This window comes from Fistularia commersonii, chromosome 11, assembly GCF_037954325.1.
Source record: "Fistularia commersonii isolate RoL2024-O1a breed Wild chromosome 11, RoL_Fcom_v1.0, whole genome shotgun sequence".
NCBI lineage: Eukaryota > Metazoa > Chordata > Actinopteri > Syngnathiformes > Fistulariidae > Fistularia > Fistularia commersonii.
Window position 1 is genome coordinate 7,649,731 of NC_141294.1, and position 16,950 is coordinate 7,666,680.

At 40.0% G+C, this 16,950-nt stretch overlaps 1 protein-coding gene across 3 annotated transcripts in view; it reads left to right on the forward strand.

Annotated features, from left to right (window-relative positions):
* vps13b (vacuolar protein sorting 13 homolog B) overlaps positions 1–16,950 on the forward strand; it is a 288,855-nt gene that overhangs the window by 147,078 nt on the left and 124,827 nt on the right. For 2 of the 3 annotated variants that reach the window (XM_086154799.1, XM_086154800.1), the window contains exons 25-28: positions 2,280–2,483; positions 10,525–10,696; positions 12,460–12,574; positions 16,080–16,218. In XM_086154799.1, the coding sequence (XP_086010925.1) occupies positions 2,280–2,483; positions 10,525–10,696; positions 12,460–12,574; positions 16,080–16,218 (630 nt within the window). Of the gene's footprint in view, positions 1–2,279; positions 2,484–10,524; positions 10,697–12,459; positions 12,575–15,253; positions 15,321–16,079; positions 16,219–16,950 lie in introns of all 3 variants that reach the window. The other variant, XM_086154801.1, reaches the window with a different exon arrangement.

Below are 16,950 nucleotides of genomic sequence, written 5' to 3' on the forward strand. Positions count from 1 at the left end.
AACCTGTCATACATTCATTACTTTGTTCTTGGTATATTCATCCTGTCCACCTATTTTCTGTTCTCTGCATTTTTGTCTCTCGTGCTTGACATCTGCTAATGAGTGCAGTAGGACTTGTTGTGCTTGGTTGGACTTCCAGGCCTCAGACTAACAGAAAAGCGAGTTCAGAGCAGTAACTGGCTGATGTGCACTTTGTAGGGTATGGCAGACAGCTGTTGGCCCTGTCCCTGGCGACTGCTGGATTGGCGTTAGCAGCTCTTCCTAGACATGTTTGAAATGGCCCAGCTGTAATGTATTGCACTGCTTTTCATTTGATTTATGCTTATTTATAGAAAGAATTCCCTGCAGTGTGTGTGCATGTGTGTGTGTGTGTGTGTGTGTGTGTGTGTGTGTGTGTGTGTGTGTGTGTGTGTGTGTGTGTGTGTGTGTGTGAGTGAGTGAGTGAGTGAGTGAGTGAGTGAGTGAGTGAGTGAGTGAGTGAGCAGAAGAGAGTAAAACTGGGGTAAAGTAAGCTATTTTGTGTGTGTGTCCATGTGTCAGTCTACCTTTGCTTTTGATGGACCCTCAGTGTTAGGGATATGTGTGTGTGGTGTTGGAGGGTGGGGTTGGAGGTGCAGGGGTGGGGTGGGGGTGGGGGGCTGGCTGGCTACAAAAGCAAAGCATTTGAAATCCAGAAATTAGCTCACTGTAAAAGAGCGTTGCCCCCCTTCTCTAAAGATTTCTGAGTGATTGCATGAATAACTGAAAGCATCGCATCACATTCCCCTGCCTTCCCCTCATGTTTTCCATTCTTGTTTTTGGCTTTGTTGTTTAAAGCTAAGGCTTCTTTTCATGTGAACACATGATAAATAGTTGACAACACTTGACGCCAAGCCTTCAGTTTTTCCTAAGCGTGGTAAGTTTTGCAGGGGAAATTGATGATACAACATAACTTTCCTCTGTGGGTGTTTCTTTGGTACTTTTGTTGTTATGGTTAAAAAAAGTGCAGTACAGTGAGGCACATGTTTTAACATGCTGCCTTTTTGAAATGATCTTACAGAAACATGAACACATAAGTTTTGTATCACTTTTTTCTGTGAAATGAGGCCTCTCTGAATGTTAAGTCAGAAATTAGGGAATCCAAACAAAGGTAGGCTGCAAAGAGAGAGAAATGGGAATGGATAGTGCCCCTTTGTAGCTAATATGTCTTCCTCCTAACTCTCTCTCTCACTCAGCTTTAACTAGATTTAGTGTCATATAACTACAAAGCTGCCAAGTCAAATCATGGTAATGACCTCAGAAGTCAGAACTACATGAGAATTCCCCAATGCAGTGGTTTGAGTCATAGTTTGGCTGCAATAAATTCGAATCTTGTTTCAAATATTAAGACTACTTGTGGGTGTGTTAATTTTATTTTTAAGGCACTCGTTTGGCACAGGGGACACCAAGTATTAAATGTGTACTCACTGCTGAGTATAATGTGTGTCAAGTTTGTGTACAGAGACAACAAAGAAAATCATTGACTTCTATGAGCATCTTCCATTTTATTATTTTTATATGACATCATTTTTCAAGGATCGTATGAGTTTCATTCATACTGTTATAATGATAATGGCTCACATGCCTGTAGCATCCCAGATCACATTGTGACATTGACATCTGAAGAGTTCACCCTTTAATGTTTTCCATACCGTTTTTTTTCTGGTGCTAATCTTGACAAATAAAGATGTGATAATTTCGAATAAAAATGCTAAGGGGGAAAAATATAGATCGAGACATTGAAAACTATTGTATAGTAAGTGTATTTTGTAAGAGTATTTTGCGCCGCATGATATCAGGTGTCAGAATGTTGTTGTTTAACTGCACAATCTTGGATAACGTAATGCTATTGGGCTATTACTGATTCCAAGAACAGTCCAAAACAATGGGTTATACCGAACGTTATCAGTACACATCAAGTGTACCGATAATACTGAGTCATCCTGCTCAATGTGCTCCACTTTGTATAGAATTTTCCGCCCATTCAGTTGATGCTACACCCACCTCACCAGATCACTGCCAAATATAAAATATGCTTAATAAAGAATATTTGCTTATTAAGCATAAATGCTTCATAAAATAAGCTTTCTCTGACTTTTTGCCTGATTTCTTTTTATTCTGTCATTTCAAATGATATGTGAATCTTTGTATTGTTCTCAATGTCTGCATGAAATCATAATATTTGATACAATATCTAGGATTGACACCCAAAATACAGTAAACTCTAAATTTTCCTCCATCCTTTTTCATGAATTCTTCAGGTGCAGCTTTTGTACGAGCTCCTGCTTAGCTGGACTTCAACCTGGGCTCGTCTCCAGAAACATGGCATCTTACGTCAGACCTCCAGTGTCCCGGAGCCCCCTGCTGGTGCTGCTCCTTCATCTCCAGTACGCAGTAGTGCTGGTACTGCCTTGCCAGACACTAGCACCTACAGCCCCTCTGCAGATTTTGGCTCCCCTACCGAGGTTTGTCTTGCTCATCCATTTTTTAAATGTATTTTGAAACAAAATATTTCAAGATTTCTGCATTTTAATTTTTTTTCTTGTTTAATTAAGTCATATGATAGATATGTTTTCTTAATGAACACGGTGAATCTGAATCTTTGAGTTTTTCCTTTTTTCTTTTTTTAATTACTCCAGAAAACATTATTTTTGAATTACGAACCTTCATTTTTCCTTACCTTTTTCCCTGTTAGATAGTTTAGTGTTGGTAAACTTACCCTCCTGAAAGCACTAATGGGTTCTGAGCGATGCAAATAAAACAAAACCTGTCAATCAAGACTTTTGTTGTATGCACAGGTTTGAAAGCATTTTATGTTTGTAAGTGAAACTATAGCATTTTCATCCATGTGTAATTGAGTCAGTGCTAGCCAAAGCAAGAAGAGGTTTTTAAAAGTTGGAAAATTACACTGGTGCCTCCTTTCCTACAAAATTTTCCTACCCTCAGCAGATTGGACAGATAGACTGTGAGGTCTTGATTCATGTTAGATGGGTATAACTGGTTGTAAACCAGATGATGCCAATCCTGGCTGAATCAAGTTGAATCAAGTGGTGTCGGGGCAACATTGACAATGTTGGAATTCATGGCATTGGCACTCCGGTCACCCTTGGCCCTGTGAATATTAAATGTCACTGTCAGAGGAAACGAAAGTTAGATTCATACAAATTGTAAAATGAGTGAGATTCTTCGCTGTTAAGAAGCGGCAGGCTGCTTTGTTTGCAATGTTGGCCATCTTGGATTTCAGCAACACCTTTATACCACCCTGAGAGGCAGTTAGGTTATGTCTGTGAGCAAGCATGAATTTGTATGTCACGAGCATCTGTTTATAGATTACTTTCCAAAGGATTGTGTGTGTATTCTTGTGTCATTTGTGGACCTTTAGAAGTGGCAGCAGTTCAATTCGTAAGTGAAGGCTCAATTGTGCGTCAAAAACAAGGCCACAAAGTCCCCTGACAGCCCACTTGTCACTGTTTACCTAAGTCCAAACAGTGGTAGAAGTGTTTAGTCCTGTGGGAGGTTGGGTTGATTGAGCAAGAATGTAGGAGCTGTTTTGATAAGTCTCAGCAGTAGGGGCAACAGTTCTCCCAACCGCACCCCAAACAACAACACGCCCCTGCCCCATCCACTTTCTTTAACAACGCGCATACAACAATGCATGTCAGAAACTCCTGCGATTTATACGCCATTCTCATTTTATTCTTTTTAAACATTTAGATTGTATTTCATATGTTGAAAATGTTTTCCATTAAAAAACAAAACAAAACATTTTCTTACTTTTATTTAGACATGACTTCTGACTGACTGTAACAGTTCCAACAGATCCTGGCAGAACCGGATGGGAACTATCATAATTCCCCCTAAGATTACGTTGTTTGTTATGCCTTTTCTTGGTCTCTGCTATTTCGCTTTGCTGTCACCTTTTTTTTCCACAAAGTCTAGATCTTCAGCTATAACTGTATTTTCGCCTACCATTTCACCTAGCATTTACTTTCCTAGTATTTAATTTTATATAATTGCCTTTCTGTGGAAGTTTCACTTTTTCTTCCATTTGCCTTTAATCCATTCTCTTTTTTCATCTCCTTTTACGCTCTATGCTTTCCTTTCCCTTCTTTGACACTTCACAGCCTGCTGTTGTCTCCCAGTGTTTGGGTCTCTATGATTAGCACAGACAAACTTAGAAGAGAAAATAAACCCGGATCCTCGGCCCGTTTATAGCACAGAGTCCCAAAAATTAAACTGTATACTTTACAACTTGGCTTGAGAAGGTGTGGGAAAAGAGAATGTATGTGTGTGTGTGTATATGTGGGGCCCCAACATGGCAGCCCAAGAATGTGAAGAACCAATTTCGACTAGTACCACACCACCACATCTGTTCTTCAAGGCCTCACCTTGATGAGAGCAACACGCAGAATGCTCATGCGATGAAGAAAATATGGACCTCAACTCATCGACAAATCTGTCTTTTCAACTGCTCCCTTCAGGGGTCACCACAGCGAGTCATCTGCTTCCCTCATTGATAACTATTTTGAAAAGACACTGTCATATATTCTATTGACTTATACAACGGCATTCATATTTTCTGCTCATGTGATGATTTTTTTTTTTTTTCAATTTTATCTTGAATTTTAGGTAGCAGTTAAAATGTTTTCAATAACTATATTTTTGTATAATGCATATATCCTGCGTTTAATCTCAGATACATAGGACTGTCTCCACTGAGACCTTCAGAAATTGAATGCATTCGGTTAAGCATACCTTTTTTACTTTAAAAACTGAAAAGCAATATAATGTTAAACTGAAAGCAGCCATTCGAGTTTATAAGCAGGAATAGCTGGGTGTCCAATTCTTCAGTGTAACCACCCCAGAGCACATAGTCGAGTGACCTTCCTTGAGCCAGCGGCTGGCTTCTGGTTCTGCACATGACAGTACAGAGTTTAATCCTACTGAATGTCCACAACTGTAAACTAAACAAACCTAACCACACACACATACACTCTGTGAACGCAATGTTTTGACTTGAGCTCAACAATAATTAGCCCCCCCCAAATGGCAGTTGACACTAGAATATCTTCAGACTGACTGAATACCATTACTACTGGGCTCATATTACTTACTGCCAGTCACTTTTATTACATACACATAGGCACCAAAACAGAAACAAACTTTGTTTGGTGCCATGGTGACACATTCTGACACTTGATTGGACCATATTCTAGTTCTAAATGGATCAAGGTCTTGAGTACAATATTTATTGATCAATTTGTATTGTTTGTTTATTGTGAACAGCTATCCGAAAAAGTGTTATTGTTATGATTTTTATTTTCTGTTGTTAAGATCCAGTTTGTGCCAAATGCAAACAGTCACGGTAGGGTGGCATTGAAAAGGATGGTTTAATGGGATTTGATTATAGATTAGCCAATTTGCCACAGCAGTTTTCCTGGCTGATTCTTCTTAATTTTTTGTGACTTGTCTTTCCCCAATTTTAAGCATTTAAGATTTTCTGTCTGTCCAAGAAGTATTCAATATTTAACAACATAAACAGCATATATATATTACACCTCCTCTATAATGAAACATTTTCGTCACCCTGATTCTCTAACTTGCTCCTAAACAAATCATGCAAAAGGAAAAGCCTAGTTACATAATGACTCCAGTCAAAAATTAAAGTCAGTATTTCCAACTACATCAGTCATGCTGGGCCTACTCAATGGAATATAGTACAAGAGATCAAAAAAACAAATCACTTGGTCTCAAATCACTCAGATAAAACATTGAAGAGGATATATCTCTAAGAACTATGGTCACACATTTGAGTTGAAATACTGAGCTAACTGGATCTGTGGCTCTGAAGACTATCTGTCTTAGCCAAGACAGTGGAGATCTGTAGGCCTTCAACAGTTACAGCACAGATCACTGATGGCTGCAGATCTGAAGACTTGGATGGCATTTGCTCAGACTTACATGCCTTCCATGGCTGCCGCTATAAATCAGTAAAACAAGCAAAATCATGACAATGATTATATTCTAACTCCAAATAACTAATAACATTGTCGTGTTTGTATTGTTGAAATGGATTGAGTGCTGGCTTTGTTAGCCATTTCAAACATTTCAAAGGAGTGGCGTTGACTATGCATTATATCTAGACGCGAAATGTACTCCACACATGTAAAAAGTCTTCCCTGATTGCAGCTATTTACTTCTTCAATTGAACTTTTCATCTCTATTTGGCTTGTCCCTTCAGGGGTCGCCACAGCGAATCAACCGCCATCTTACCTTATTCTCTGTATCCTCCTCTCACACCAACAAATTTCATATTCTCTCTTACTACGTCCATAAATCTTCTCTTTGGTTGCCTCTAGACCTCCCGCCTGGCAGCTCCCAATTCCAGCATCCGTCTACCAGTGTATTCACTATCCCTCCTCTGTACATGACTGAACCATCTCAGTCTGGCTTCTATGACCTTCTCTTCAAAACATCTAACATGTGCTGTCCCTCTAATGGACTAATTCGTGATCCTATCCATCCTCGTCACTCCCAAAGAGAAACTCAACATCTTCATCTGCGCGACCTCTTGCTCTGCCACCTGTCTTTTCAGCAATGTCACTATTTCTAAATCATACAGCATCGCTGATCTCACCACCGTCTGCACACATTTCTTTTCATTCTGGCTGATAGTCTTCTATTGCATTGTACCCCTGACACTTTCCTCCACCCTTTCCAACCTGCTTGAACCTGTTTCTTCACCTCTTTTCCACACTCTCCATGACTCTGGACTGTTGACCCTAAGTACTTCCTCCAACTTCTTGATCTCTGCTCCCTGTAGCCTCAACGTTCCACCCGGTTCCTCTAATTCACACACATATATTCTGTCTTGCTGTGACTAACCTTCATTCCTATACTTTCCAGAACGTACCTTCACCTCTCTAGATTTTCTTCAACCTGTTCCCTGCTCTCACTACAGATCACAATGTCATCTGCAATCATCATTGTCCATGGAGATTCCTGTTTAGCCTCATCTGTCAGCTTGTCCATTACCACTGCAAACAGGAAGGGGCTCAGAGCTGATCCCTGATGAAGTCCCACCTCCTCCTAGAACTTCTCTGTAACACCGACAGCACATCTCACCACTGTCTCACAGCTAGCATACATGTCCTGCACCAGTCTAACATACTTCTCTGCCACTCCAGACTTCCTCATATAATACCAGAGCTCCTCTCACGGTTTCCCTGTCGGATGCTTTTTCTTGGTCTACAAAACTGCAATGCAGCTTCCCCTGACCTTCTCTGTGCTTCTCTATTATCATAAATCATTCTCAAAACAAATACTGCATCTGTAGTACTCTTTAGGCATGAAGTCATACTGCTGCTCACAAATGCTGACTTCTGCTCTCAGTCTAGTTTCCACTACTCTTTCTTATAACTTCATTGTATGGCTCATCAACTTTATCCCTCTAAAGTTACCACAATTCTGCACACCCCCCTTGTTCCCCCATTGCACTTCTCAGGCATCTTCTCTCTCTTTTTTATCCTGTTGAGTAATCTAGCCAGAAACAAACGCTGCCTCCATACACTTCCATACCTCCACAGGTATATCGTCAGGACCAACTGCCTTTCCATTCTTCCTCACTTCAGTTTTACTAATCTCTGCTACCTTGTGGTCTACAATAGTCACCTCTTCTACCCTTCCCTCTCTTTCATTTTCCTCATTCATCAGCTCTTCAAAGCACTCTTTCCATCTTCCCATCATTCTTCTAGCATCTGTCAAAACATTTCCCACTCTATCCTTAATAACCCAGACCTGCTGTACATCCTTTCCTTCTCTATCTCTCTGTTTTGCCAACCATTCATTCCCTCCTTACTGTCCAACTGAGCATACAAGTCATTGTACACCCTTTGTTTTGCCTTTGCTATTTCTATCTTTACCTTACATTGTATCTCCCTGTACTCCTGTCTGTTCTCTTCAGTCCCTTCAGTGTCCCACTTCTTCTTTGCTAACCTGTTTTTCTGTATATACTTCTGTACTTCCTCATTCCACCACCAAGTCTACTTATCTACTTTGCTTCCAGACAACACTAGTCATCTGGAAGCTCTCCCTGAGCCTTTCTCAACTCCTCACTGAAAATCATACAACACTCCTCCCTTTTCAGCTTCTACCACTGTGTCCTCTGCTCTGCCTTTGTCTTCTTCATCTTCCTTGTCGTCAGTGTCATCCTCCAAGCCACCATCCTATGCTGTTTGGCTACACTCTCACCTACTACTACTTTGCAGTCACTGATCGCTTTCAGATTACCTCTATACAAGATATAGTCTACCTGCCTCCTCCTACCTCCGTATAAGTTACCTTATGTTCCTGTCTTTTCTCGAAAAAAGTATTCACCACAGCCGTTTCATCCTTTTTACAAAGTCTACCACCATCTGTGCCTCTGTGTTTCTATCCTGGATACCAAACCTGCCCATCACTTCTTCATCACCTCTATCGCCTGCACCAATACGTTCACCCAAGTCTGCACCAATTATCACTCCCTCATCTCTGGGGATATTCTGCATCACTGCATTTAACTCACTCCAGAACTTCTCCTTCTCTTCTAACTCAGATCCCACCTGTGGGCCATAGCCACCACCAACATTGAGCATCACACCTACAATTTCCAATTTCAGACTCATAAGTCTATCTGACATTATTTTCACTTCCAGAACATTCCTCTCAAACTCCTCCTTCAAGATATCTCCTCCATTTCTCTTCCTGTCAGTACTATGATAGTACAACTTAAAACCTGCTCCTAAGCTTCAAGCCTTACTACCTTTACATTTGGTCTCCTGGACTCATAGTATATCCACCTTCCTTCTCTGCATCATGTCAACCAACTCTCTACCTTTTCCTGTCATCCTCCCAATATTCAAAGTCCCTACTCTCAGTCCCAGACTCTTACCTTTCCTCTTCTCTATGTGCTTCCAAACACGCCTTCCTCTCCATCTTCAACCCACAGTAGCCCAATTTCCACTGGTACCAATGGCGGTCGCTGTTAACCAGGGTCTCGACTGATCTAGTATGAGATTCTTAGGATCAATTTGCATGTTTGGTTTTGGCACAAGTTTTACGCCAGTGCCCTTCCTGATGCAACCCCCTGCATTTATGCAGGCTTGAGACTGATTTCGGGAAACACTGGCTTTCCCCCCCTGAGGCTGGCTCAGGGAGACACTGGCTTTCCCCCCCCCGAGGCAAGGCTGCATTATTTTTGGTTAATTGAATTATACAGATTTATTTGTTTACTTTACACAAGAAGGATCTGATACATTTTCTTTAGCCTTGGGGCTCTGTCTTAAGCCATTGCTATGTGCAGATAAATTAGAATGTGTATGCCTGCCAAGCTTTTATTTGTCCTCCATTACCTTTTTTTAGTTATTGTTTGTTTTGGTTTTATGTAGATTTCACATATTGTGAAGACCAGTACATTTCACAGATAGATTCTTATCTGTATGTAGCAGTCCCCGCACCATGCAATGTTGGATATATATTTAAATCCGCATAATCCTGAAATTAATTTATGATTGTCATCTGTTGTTATTGACCCCTGTTGTCAGCCACTCTAAACTCTGTGATTAAATTAAGTTTGCAAATTAGCATGGGGCCCTTATCACTCGCCCTCGCCATGGAATAGGGACATAGCTTTGTCATCTGGAACCTATAAGAGACACTATAATCATCTCAGCAGCTGCGGGGTTTCTAATTGAGATGGTTGATAACCTCCTCACCAGCCACATCCAGGCTATATAACCATGACATAATATGTCATTACCACACTGTGATTGGAGAAGACGGGGAAAAAGTAAAAACCTCACAATACTCAGACTGGAAATTGCTGCAGTTTGTTTGTAGGCTTTTCACTTTTTGAGTCCGCCATAGAGATACATGTTGAGAAAACAGATTTACCATGAAGAGAATTAGTGTGAAAATGAAAAACATCTCTGCTGTGTTGTCACCATCTGCTTTAACAAATAATTATCTAATAAGATGAGAGCTCACAGTGTTACAGCCTCTGCTGGGTCATACATGCCTCTTCACCCTCCCTCCCCCAATTTAGGGCTCAGCCTTTGGTCTTCTCTTACAAATCTACTTTGTGCTACAACATGCTTGTGTCCTCTTAAACCTGGGTGAAACCAGGCCATTTAGAGATAATTTCTTTATTTTGGGTCAACACTAGTAATATCTCTACAAAATTATTTTCCCCCTGCGAGTAACATCTTGTTTCGCCAGTCACTTTATTATACATTTCCCTGTTTTTAAGAGAATCTCTTCAATAAAAAGCAGGTTACTACTTGGCGAACTCATCTAAAAAGTTAAAGTGGTGGCTATTGCTCAAATACTCATGTTTTACATACAGTATATCTCAAAAGCCAACAATCTGGGAAAAAAAAGATCAGTAATACTATAATCCACTCAGTCAAAACCATTGATTGTTTCCATCTATTCCAAACTAACTGAACTAGTTCTGGTTTGTCTCACAAGGGTGACTCGGTGCCAGCTGGAGAGGATGGTCCTTTTGCTGATACAGTGACTCTGGAACAGAAAACTAGTAACATTGGTGGCACCAGCGGGAAGGTCAGCCTTTGGATGCAGTGGATGCTACCCAAGGTCACGGTCAAACTGTTTGCTGCTGGTCCAACTCACAAAAAATCAGGTATGCTGTCCCTAAAAATGCTCAACACTGTATATTAATTCAAGATGGTTTTTTGTTTTGTTTTGTTATTTGTTTAAATTGCAGAGTGTGTATGTGTGTGCGTCTGTGCATGGGTTCAAGGACAGCATGTTCTAATCGGCGCCGTGCTGTATGTATATGTCTACATAATTGAATGAATAAATATACTCAGTGGATTAAAAAACTTAAGTGATAGCTGTGTCAATTATGTCACAGATGCAAAAAAGTGCAAGTCACTGCAACGATGTAGCAAAACAAATATGTACTCTTTTAATGTGATTATCTGCTGCCTCTATTTTCACTCTAATATCAACAGTTTGGAAAACTAGAGAGGCTAAACAAAAGACAAATGGCTAAAAATAAAAATGAGTTAATAGGTGATGAATTTCAAGTGAACCCCTTTCTCGTCCATTTCAGATTTACAGGGCCAGTGAAAGGTTATGTTTACCTTTAACTTTAATTAGTGTCTGGTTTATTTTTGCATCTGCCTACCAGATCACAAAGCTTAAGGTCTTTGATAGTGGAAACTCCAGGTTTTAAGGGATCTCAATAAGATGGCCGAGATCCTAACAAGGCATTATTTTGGATTTCATGTTAATGTGTGCCATCTGAATGCAAGATAAACGTATGCCTGGATTTTGTCTACATAACACATTAAGCTTCTTATTGAAAATAGCATTACACATAGTATCAATGGAGGTTGTGTGTGTGCAATATATTAGATATTTGATACAATAAAATATGTTCTTGGAGATAAAAGAGGTACTGATATAACTGCAGACAATCTGCTATGATGTCATTTGTTTTTCAACTGCAAAGGAAATAAGATTCTTGTCTCTCAAAAGAAATGGAAAAACAGCCATACCAGAGGTATTGGCTCTCTGATTCAACCCTTTGCTATTATGAGTTGGAAGATTACAGTTAGAAATTCAAGCACCAGTCTCCAAGGGCTCTGCTTAAAACACAAATCAGTGGTGCACTTTTCTTTTTCGAGATTAAGAAAGTAAGGCTTTCCAGTACCCTTTCAGGGTTGCTTTATAGAAGTCATTCATCAATGTTAACACCATATTCGGAGACTATGAGTGTCTGAGTATCTAAACCCTTTGTGTGTCTGTGTGTTGGGTGGGATCTTTCTGTGTACTATCCAAAATACAGCTTTGAAGCCCTTGTGTTTTTAAATTTTAATAAGCCAATGGGAACCTCTATGTTTCCTCGCTTCACCACAAGGCAACAGTACAACAACAACCATACTTTCAAATGCTTGAAGTCCATTTTCCCAAGCTAGCCTGTGGTTATGGGACTTTCTCTGTGGAAACAATGAGAAAGAACCATCTGCACTAAAAAGCTTGTTTTCGGTACATTGTTAATTAGTCGTTGTACAGTGTAGAACTCAGCTCACGTTATTTACAGTGGATGGGTGTGTTTCTACACAAGGTGCACTTGGGAATACGCGTAGAGTGTATTTATATAAATACATCGAAATGTCCTTATGAACATTTAGTTCCATGTAAACTCTCATAACAGGCTTCTTTTGGTCTGTAATCATTTCTGTCTTACTGTTTTTCAGTACGACTTTTAAAGTGTTTGCCAGGTTGTTGGGCAGCAATCAAAACAAAAAATTGGCGTGACCTACTGTGAGGATTTGCAATGTTTCAAACCAAGTATTTATCTACAGTGTTGATGACTTTGGAATGTATGTGTGTCTGCAACATGTAAATGTTAAAAACAACTGTTTTTTATTACAGAAATATGTATCATCAGTGAGTTAGAGGACCTCAGTGCCTCAGTAGATGTCCAGGACGTTTACACAAAAATCAAATGTAAAGTTGGGAGCTTCAACATCGATCACTACATGTGCAGGTCCAGTATGTTTAATATACATACCTTGAAATGTATTCAATATGCATCTTGTTTTTGGCTTAACTTTAAGTCAGCATGTGATGGTTGGCGGTTCAAACATGGTGACCTTGCAGGAAGACTGCAGTAGCCAGGCTGCTACTCTCGTGCTGTCAGTGTTTACAGACGAACACACGCACGTATGCACGCACGCATCCACTCACACACTCACACACGCGCTCTTCACAGTAAATGCGCCACAAGCACATTGCATGTTCCCAATTTTGCTTGTAATGCTGATTTTTCGGATTATGACCCCAGCCCCATCATCATCTTTGGAAGCAGCTGTTTGGGTGGTGACCACAGAGTTACAGACAAAAGGACAGATACATGGGCCGAAGCACTGGAAGAATAAATTAAACGGGCTGTGGGTTGATCCAACCCTGACTCACAGAGCAGGGGAGATCATTCCGTCCATCAATCAGCGTGTATGATGTCTAAATGGATTCCCACAAAAAATGTAACACATTTTTGTGGAGAAAACCCTTCACGAATCTTTCTGCGTGTGACACTGTAGTCAGAATGCCATACCTCATTATTTTTGTATTTAAAGAATTTGTATTTCATTGTGCTGCTATTACCTTTTCTTTCTTATGTCCAACAAATGCATATTTTCTATCAATAGGCTGTTATTTTTATTATTACAGTCCTTTGCTTTCCCTTAATTATGATCTCCTCACTGTCATCACATACCTTTGTTATGCAGTCAGCACACATGAGGTCTTGTTGTGTACAGAGGAGACCATTAAGCCGGACACAATTCCCCGAGTCTCTGTTTGAGAACATAATGAAACAGTGTTCTACTGCCCCAGCATTTTGCATCCTGGGAATCACAGTGTGTTTGTGGGTGTTTCCAGTCCCCTGCGCCTACATGCCTGTGTAAATATGTTCCTGTAAGTGCCTCTCTATCTGATCAAGCTAGACAGTGAACGGGAGATGGCCTATGCTGGCCCTGAGCAATCAGTACTTACACAATTGATGTGATAATAGATATTTGTTCTGATAAGCCAGATTTTAGAATCATTGTTGCTAAGTGTAAGGGATAGTACTTTAAAGGTCAAAGTCAGGACCAAGACAATTGCCTTGGCTTTAACAGTGACTGTCTAGCACGGCCTTTGCAGACCTCCCTGTTTTTGCTTAAATCAGCTGATTTATTTTCTGTCAGGCCATATGTGTTAAAGTTTGGAGTATCACGCCAAGCCAGGACAATGTCGGCAGTTAGACTGTTTTCGAATGTGAAGGTGTCATGGGTCATTATATCGTACCATTCAGCTTCCCACAGGTGTGTGTCCAATTGCTTCTGAGACTCAGCCAACCTCAATCTTGTTACTATACTTCTATGCCTTCTTAAGTAGATAATCGGTCAATTTTCTCATTTCAAGTTATTGCAGTTTAATGTGCATTTAACAGCATGGTTTCAACGCCCTGTTAACCAACCAAAGTTCTGGCAGGCAGAAGCACTCTGTCTTCCAAGCCAGGTAACAGTCATGGCTATTTAAGACAGTGGAGGACCTCTGGGCTGCTGGCCCACTCTAATCTGTGTCATCCACACGTTCAAGAGAGCCCACGGGGGTGGGAGTCCATATTAATCATTCTGAACAGATAATTGTGAGGTATTTCAGCACCAAGCCCAGCTTATTTGTGTGCAGTGGGTCAGATTAAAACAAGCCTGACAGAGAAAGCATCTCATCTGGTTTAAACTATCTCACTGCTGAAAAATGAATGGAAAGTTAGTTCGTTTGGGCCAATTCAAGAGGTAAATATATAATTGAATCCTTGATTGTATCAAAAAGGAGGATAGAAAAAAGCTTCTTCAGCATGAAACAGAGGAGGAGAATTCAAGGTAATTATTGAAGCCAGAAGGTGATTTGTAACTTCAATAAAAAGTTGTTTACTGTCCTGTTGGAAGTTCTGACTATGAGAAAACTCATTTTATTCCTCCTCATTTTAGCCAGGTCTTCCACAGTCATTGCGCTCCTTGATATTTTCTTAATGCTGGAGGACCCCAAAGGCAAATGGCCAGTGACAGTTCATTCTCATTCGATCCAAGGGTCAGCTCACACAAGTTGAAGCTGATCTTTTCCAGCTGGTCCAGAAATGGCTGGAATGACTGAATGACCAGATGACTGGATATGAGCAGAGGGGAGAGAAAAGATAGAGCGGTCACTTGTGTATTAGTCACTCTTTCAGCACAGTAGGGACATTGGAAAAGAGATTCTTTCATGCGCATTCACAAAGAGGATTGTTATACACACAAAGGCACATACAAACACACACACACGCACATGTATGATATTGTAGAATAGAGGCAAGGTAAGTGAGAAGTTGTGACAAAACAGACCACTCTATAAGATATTGATGTGTTTTATCTGTCGTCTTAATATTGTTCTTCCTACTTTACAGGTTTGTTTGTGATTCATACTATTTATTTTCTTGAGATTCTTTAAAAAATGAAAATAAGTTATGTATATCATCCTTACATTCAAGATGATGGACATTTTCATCAGAATGTCGGTACCAGCCTGTGATTAATTTCTGTTGAGGCGATGTTGAAACTGCTAAAGAGATATTGTTTGACCATACCATAGTGATTTAAGTAATACAAAATGCCCAGTTTAAGCTTGGCGTTGTATGTTTCTCCAGGCCAGGGCAAGGCTGGCACTCCTGGCACTATGAAGGACTCATTCTGCAGTGCAAGGAGACAGCTTTGGTGAGGTCTCTGCCTGTCTCAGAGCAGCCAGCATTAGGCCTCTTTATTCTGTGCCTCAGCCGTTCTGCTGCTCCTAATCAAGGTTATCTCTGCTTATGCTGGACAGACAGGAAGAGACAACTCAATCTAGCATAGTGATATCTCAAACAATGTAAGAAAACAGAATAAAGTGACAAAGATTAGTAATCTAAACATCCCCTTGTCTGTCCAGTGGCTCTGGTTGGCTAAATAATCAAACCAATAAAATCTGGTGTTGTTCCTGTGGAGGAGACTCTAACATGGGTCTCAATTCTCATGTTGGGTCAGGAAGTACTGGTGATGGTCTTATACTGCAACTCATGTCAAAGGCACGTCTATAGTAGCAATAAATATCAAAAACAAAACAAAGAAAATGAAGACTGCCCACTGGTGGAGCCTGTAAATTCTGCATTTTTACACAAATTCGTGATCATCCCAAAATTTCAAATTTCCTCAAGTTTTCCGTGATTGCTGAGAGGGTATAAGACCACAGTGTTTCAGCTCATTCAAGCTGGTCATCGCTCACTTAACTCTTGTTTATTTTTCACAATAAAAATTATTTATAGGTTCCATGCTGTTCTACATTGCTTATTCTTTGTCATTTTTTTCTGTTTTCTGTTCCCACAACCTTTCTGAACATTTGCACTTACCTTCTGTGCCTATCTCCGGATGTTCACCTCTTGCTTTTTCTCCCTTTATAAATATGCTTTGTCTCTTCTCTTTACCTCCTCTCACCTCCAGTATGGAGGAGGGTATTCAGAGCTCGAGCAGCTGTGGAGTGGTCCTCTCTTGCACTGACAAGCTGAACAGACGCACTGTGTTGGTTCGACCCGTCAGCAAGCAAGACTCTTTTAGCCACTTCTCTGGCTTTTTCCCTCCTGTAAGAATTACAGCTCTTCTTCTGTGTAGTTGGATCTGTATAAACCTCCATCAACAGTGGCGTACGTTCGGTGTGCTCCTCAGAGATATTTTACAGCCCAGTGCTGCGATTTGGGTTTTTAACAAGTCTGTTGAAGCCTCAGATTTTGTTTTCAAAGTATTATTCAAGTTAATCCAAATACTTCATCTTAATCATATATTGCTCTTGAGAGAAAATATATGTGCAATTTGCTTATTACACTTGTTCTCTGAGGGCAGTACACTAAATTTAAACAACTGCCGCAATATCTGTGCACATGATTGCATCTCAAATAACCTCATAATTGTATGAATTCTATTATTTTTTTCAAAATACACATTGATTTTTTTTTTGTTTTTTTTCACCTATTCAGTCCACTGTCAAGGAGTGTTTTGCAGACCACTCTAATAATCTGAACAAACCTTCATTTTTATGATTAAATTATTGTCTTCTGCAATCATTAAGAATTTTCAATTATTCGCACTCTAATTTCTTTGCTAATTCGTCATTATATTTTCCATTTGCAGATCTAACTTTTCTCATTAATTAGAAAGTTATATTTTACAGCTTATTGGCAACAAAGTAGAAAAATAGTGGAATATATAACTCTTGCAAACAGGTCTGGAATACTTCTTCAGTTTAAATCTGTCTATAAGCCTGTAAGTCAAGCTTAGGTAGTTCGTTTAGAGTTATAAAAGAAAGGGCCGTTTGTCT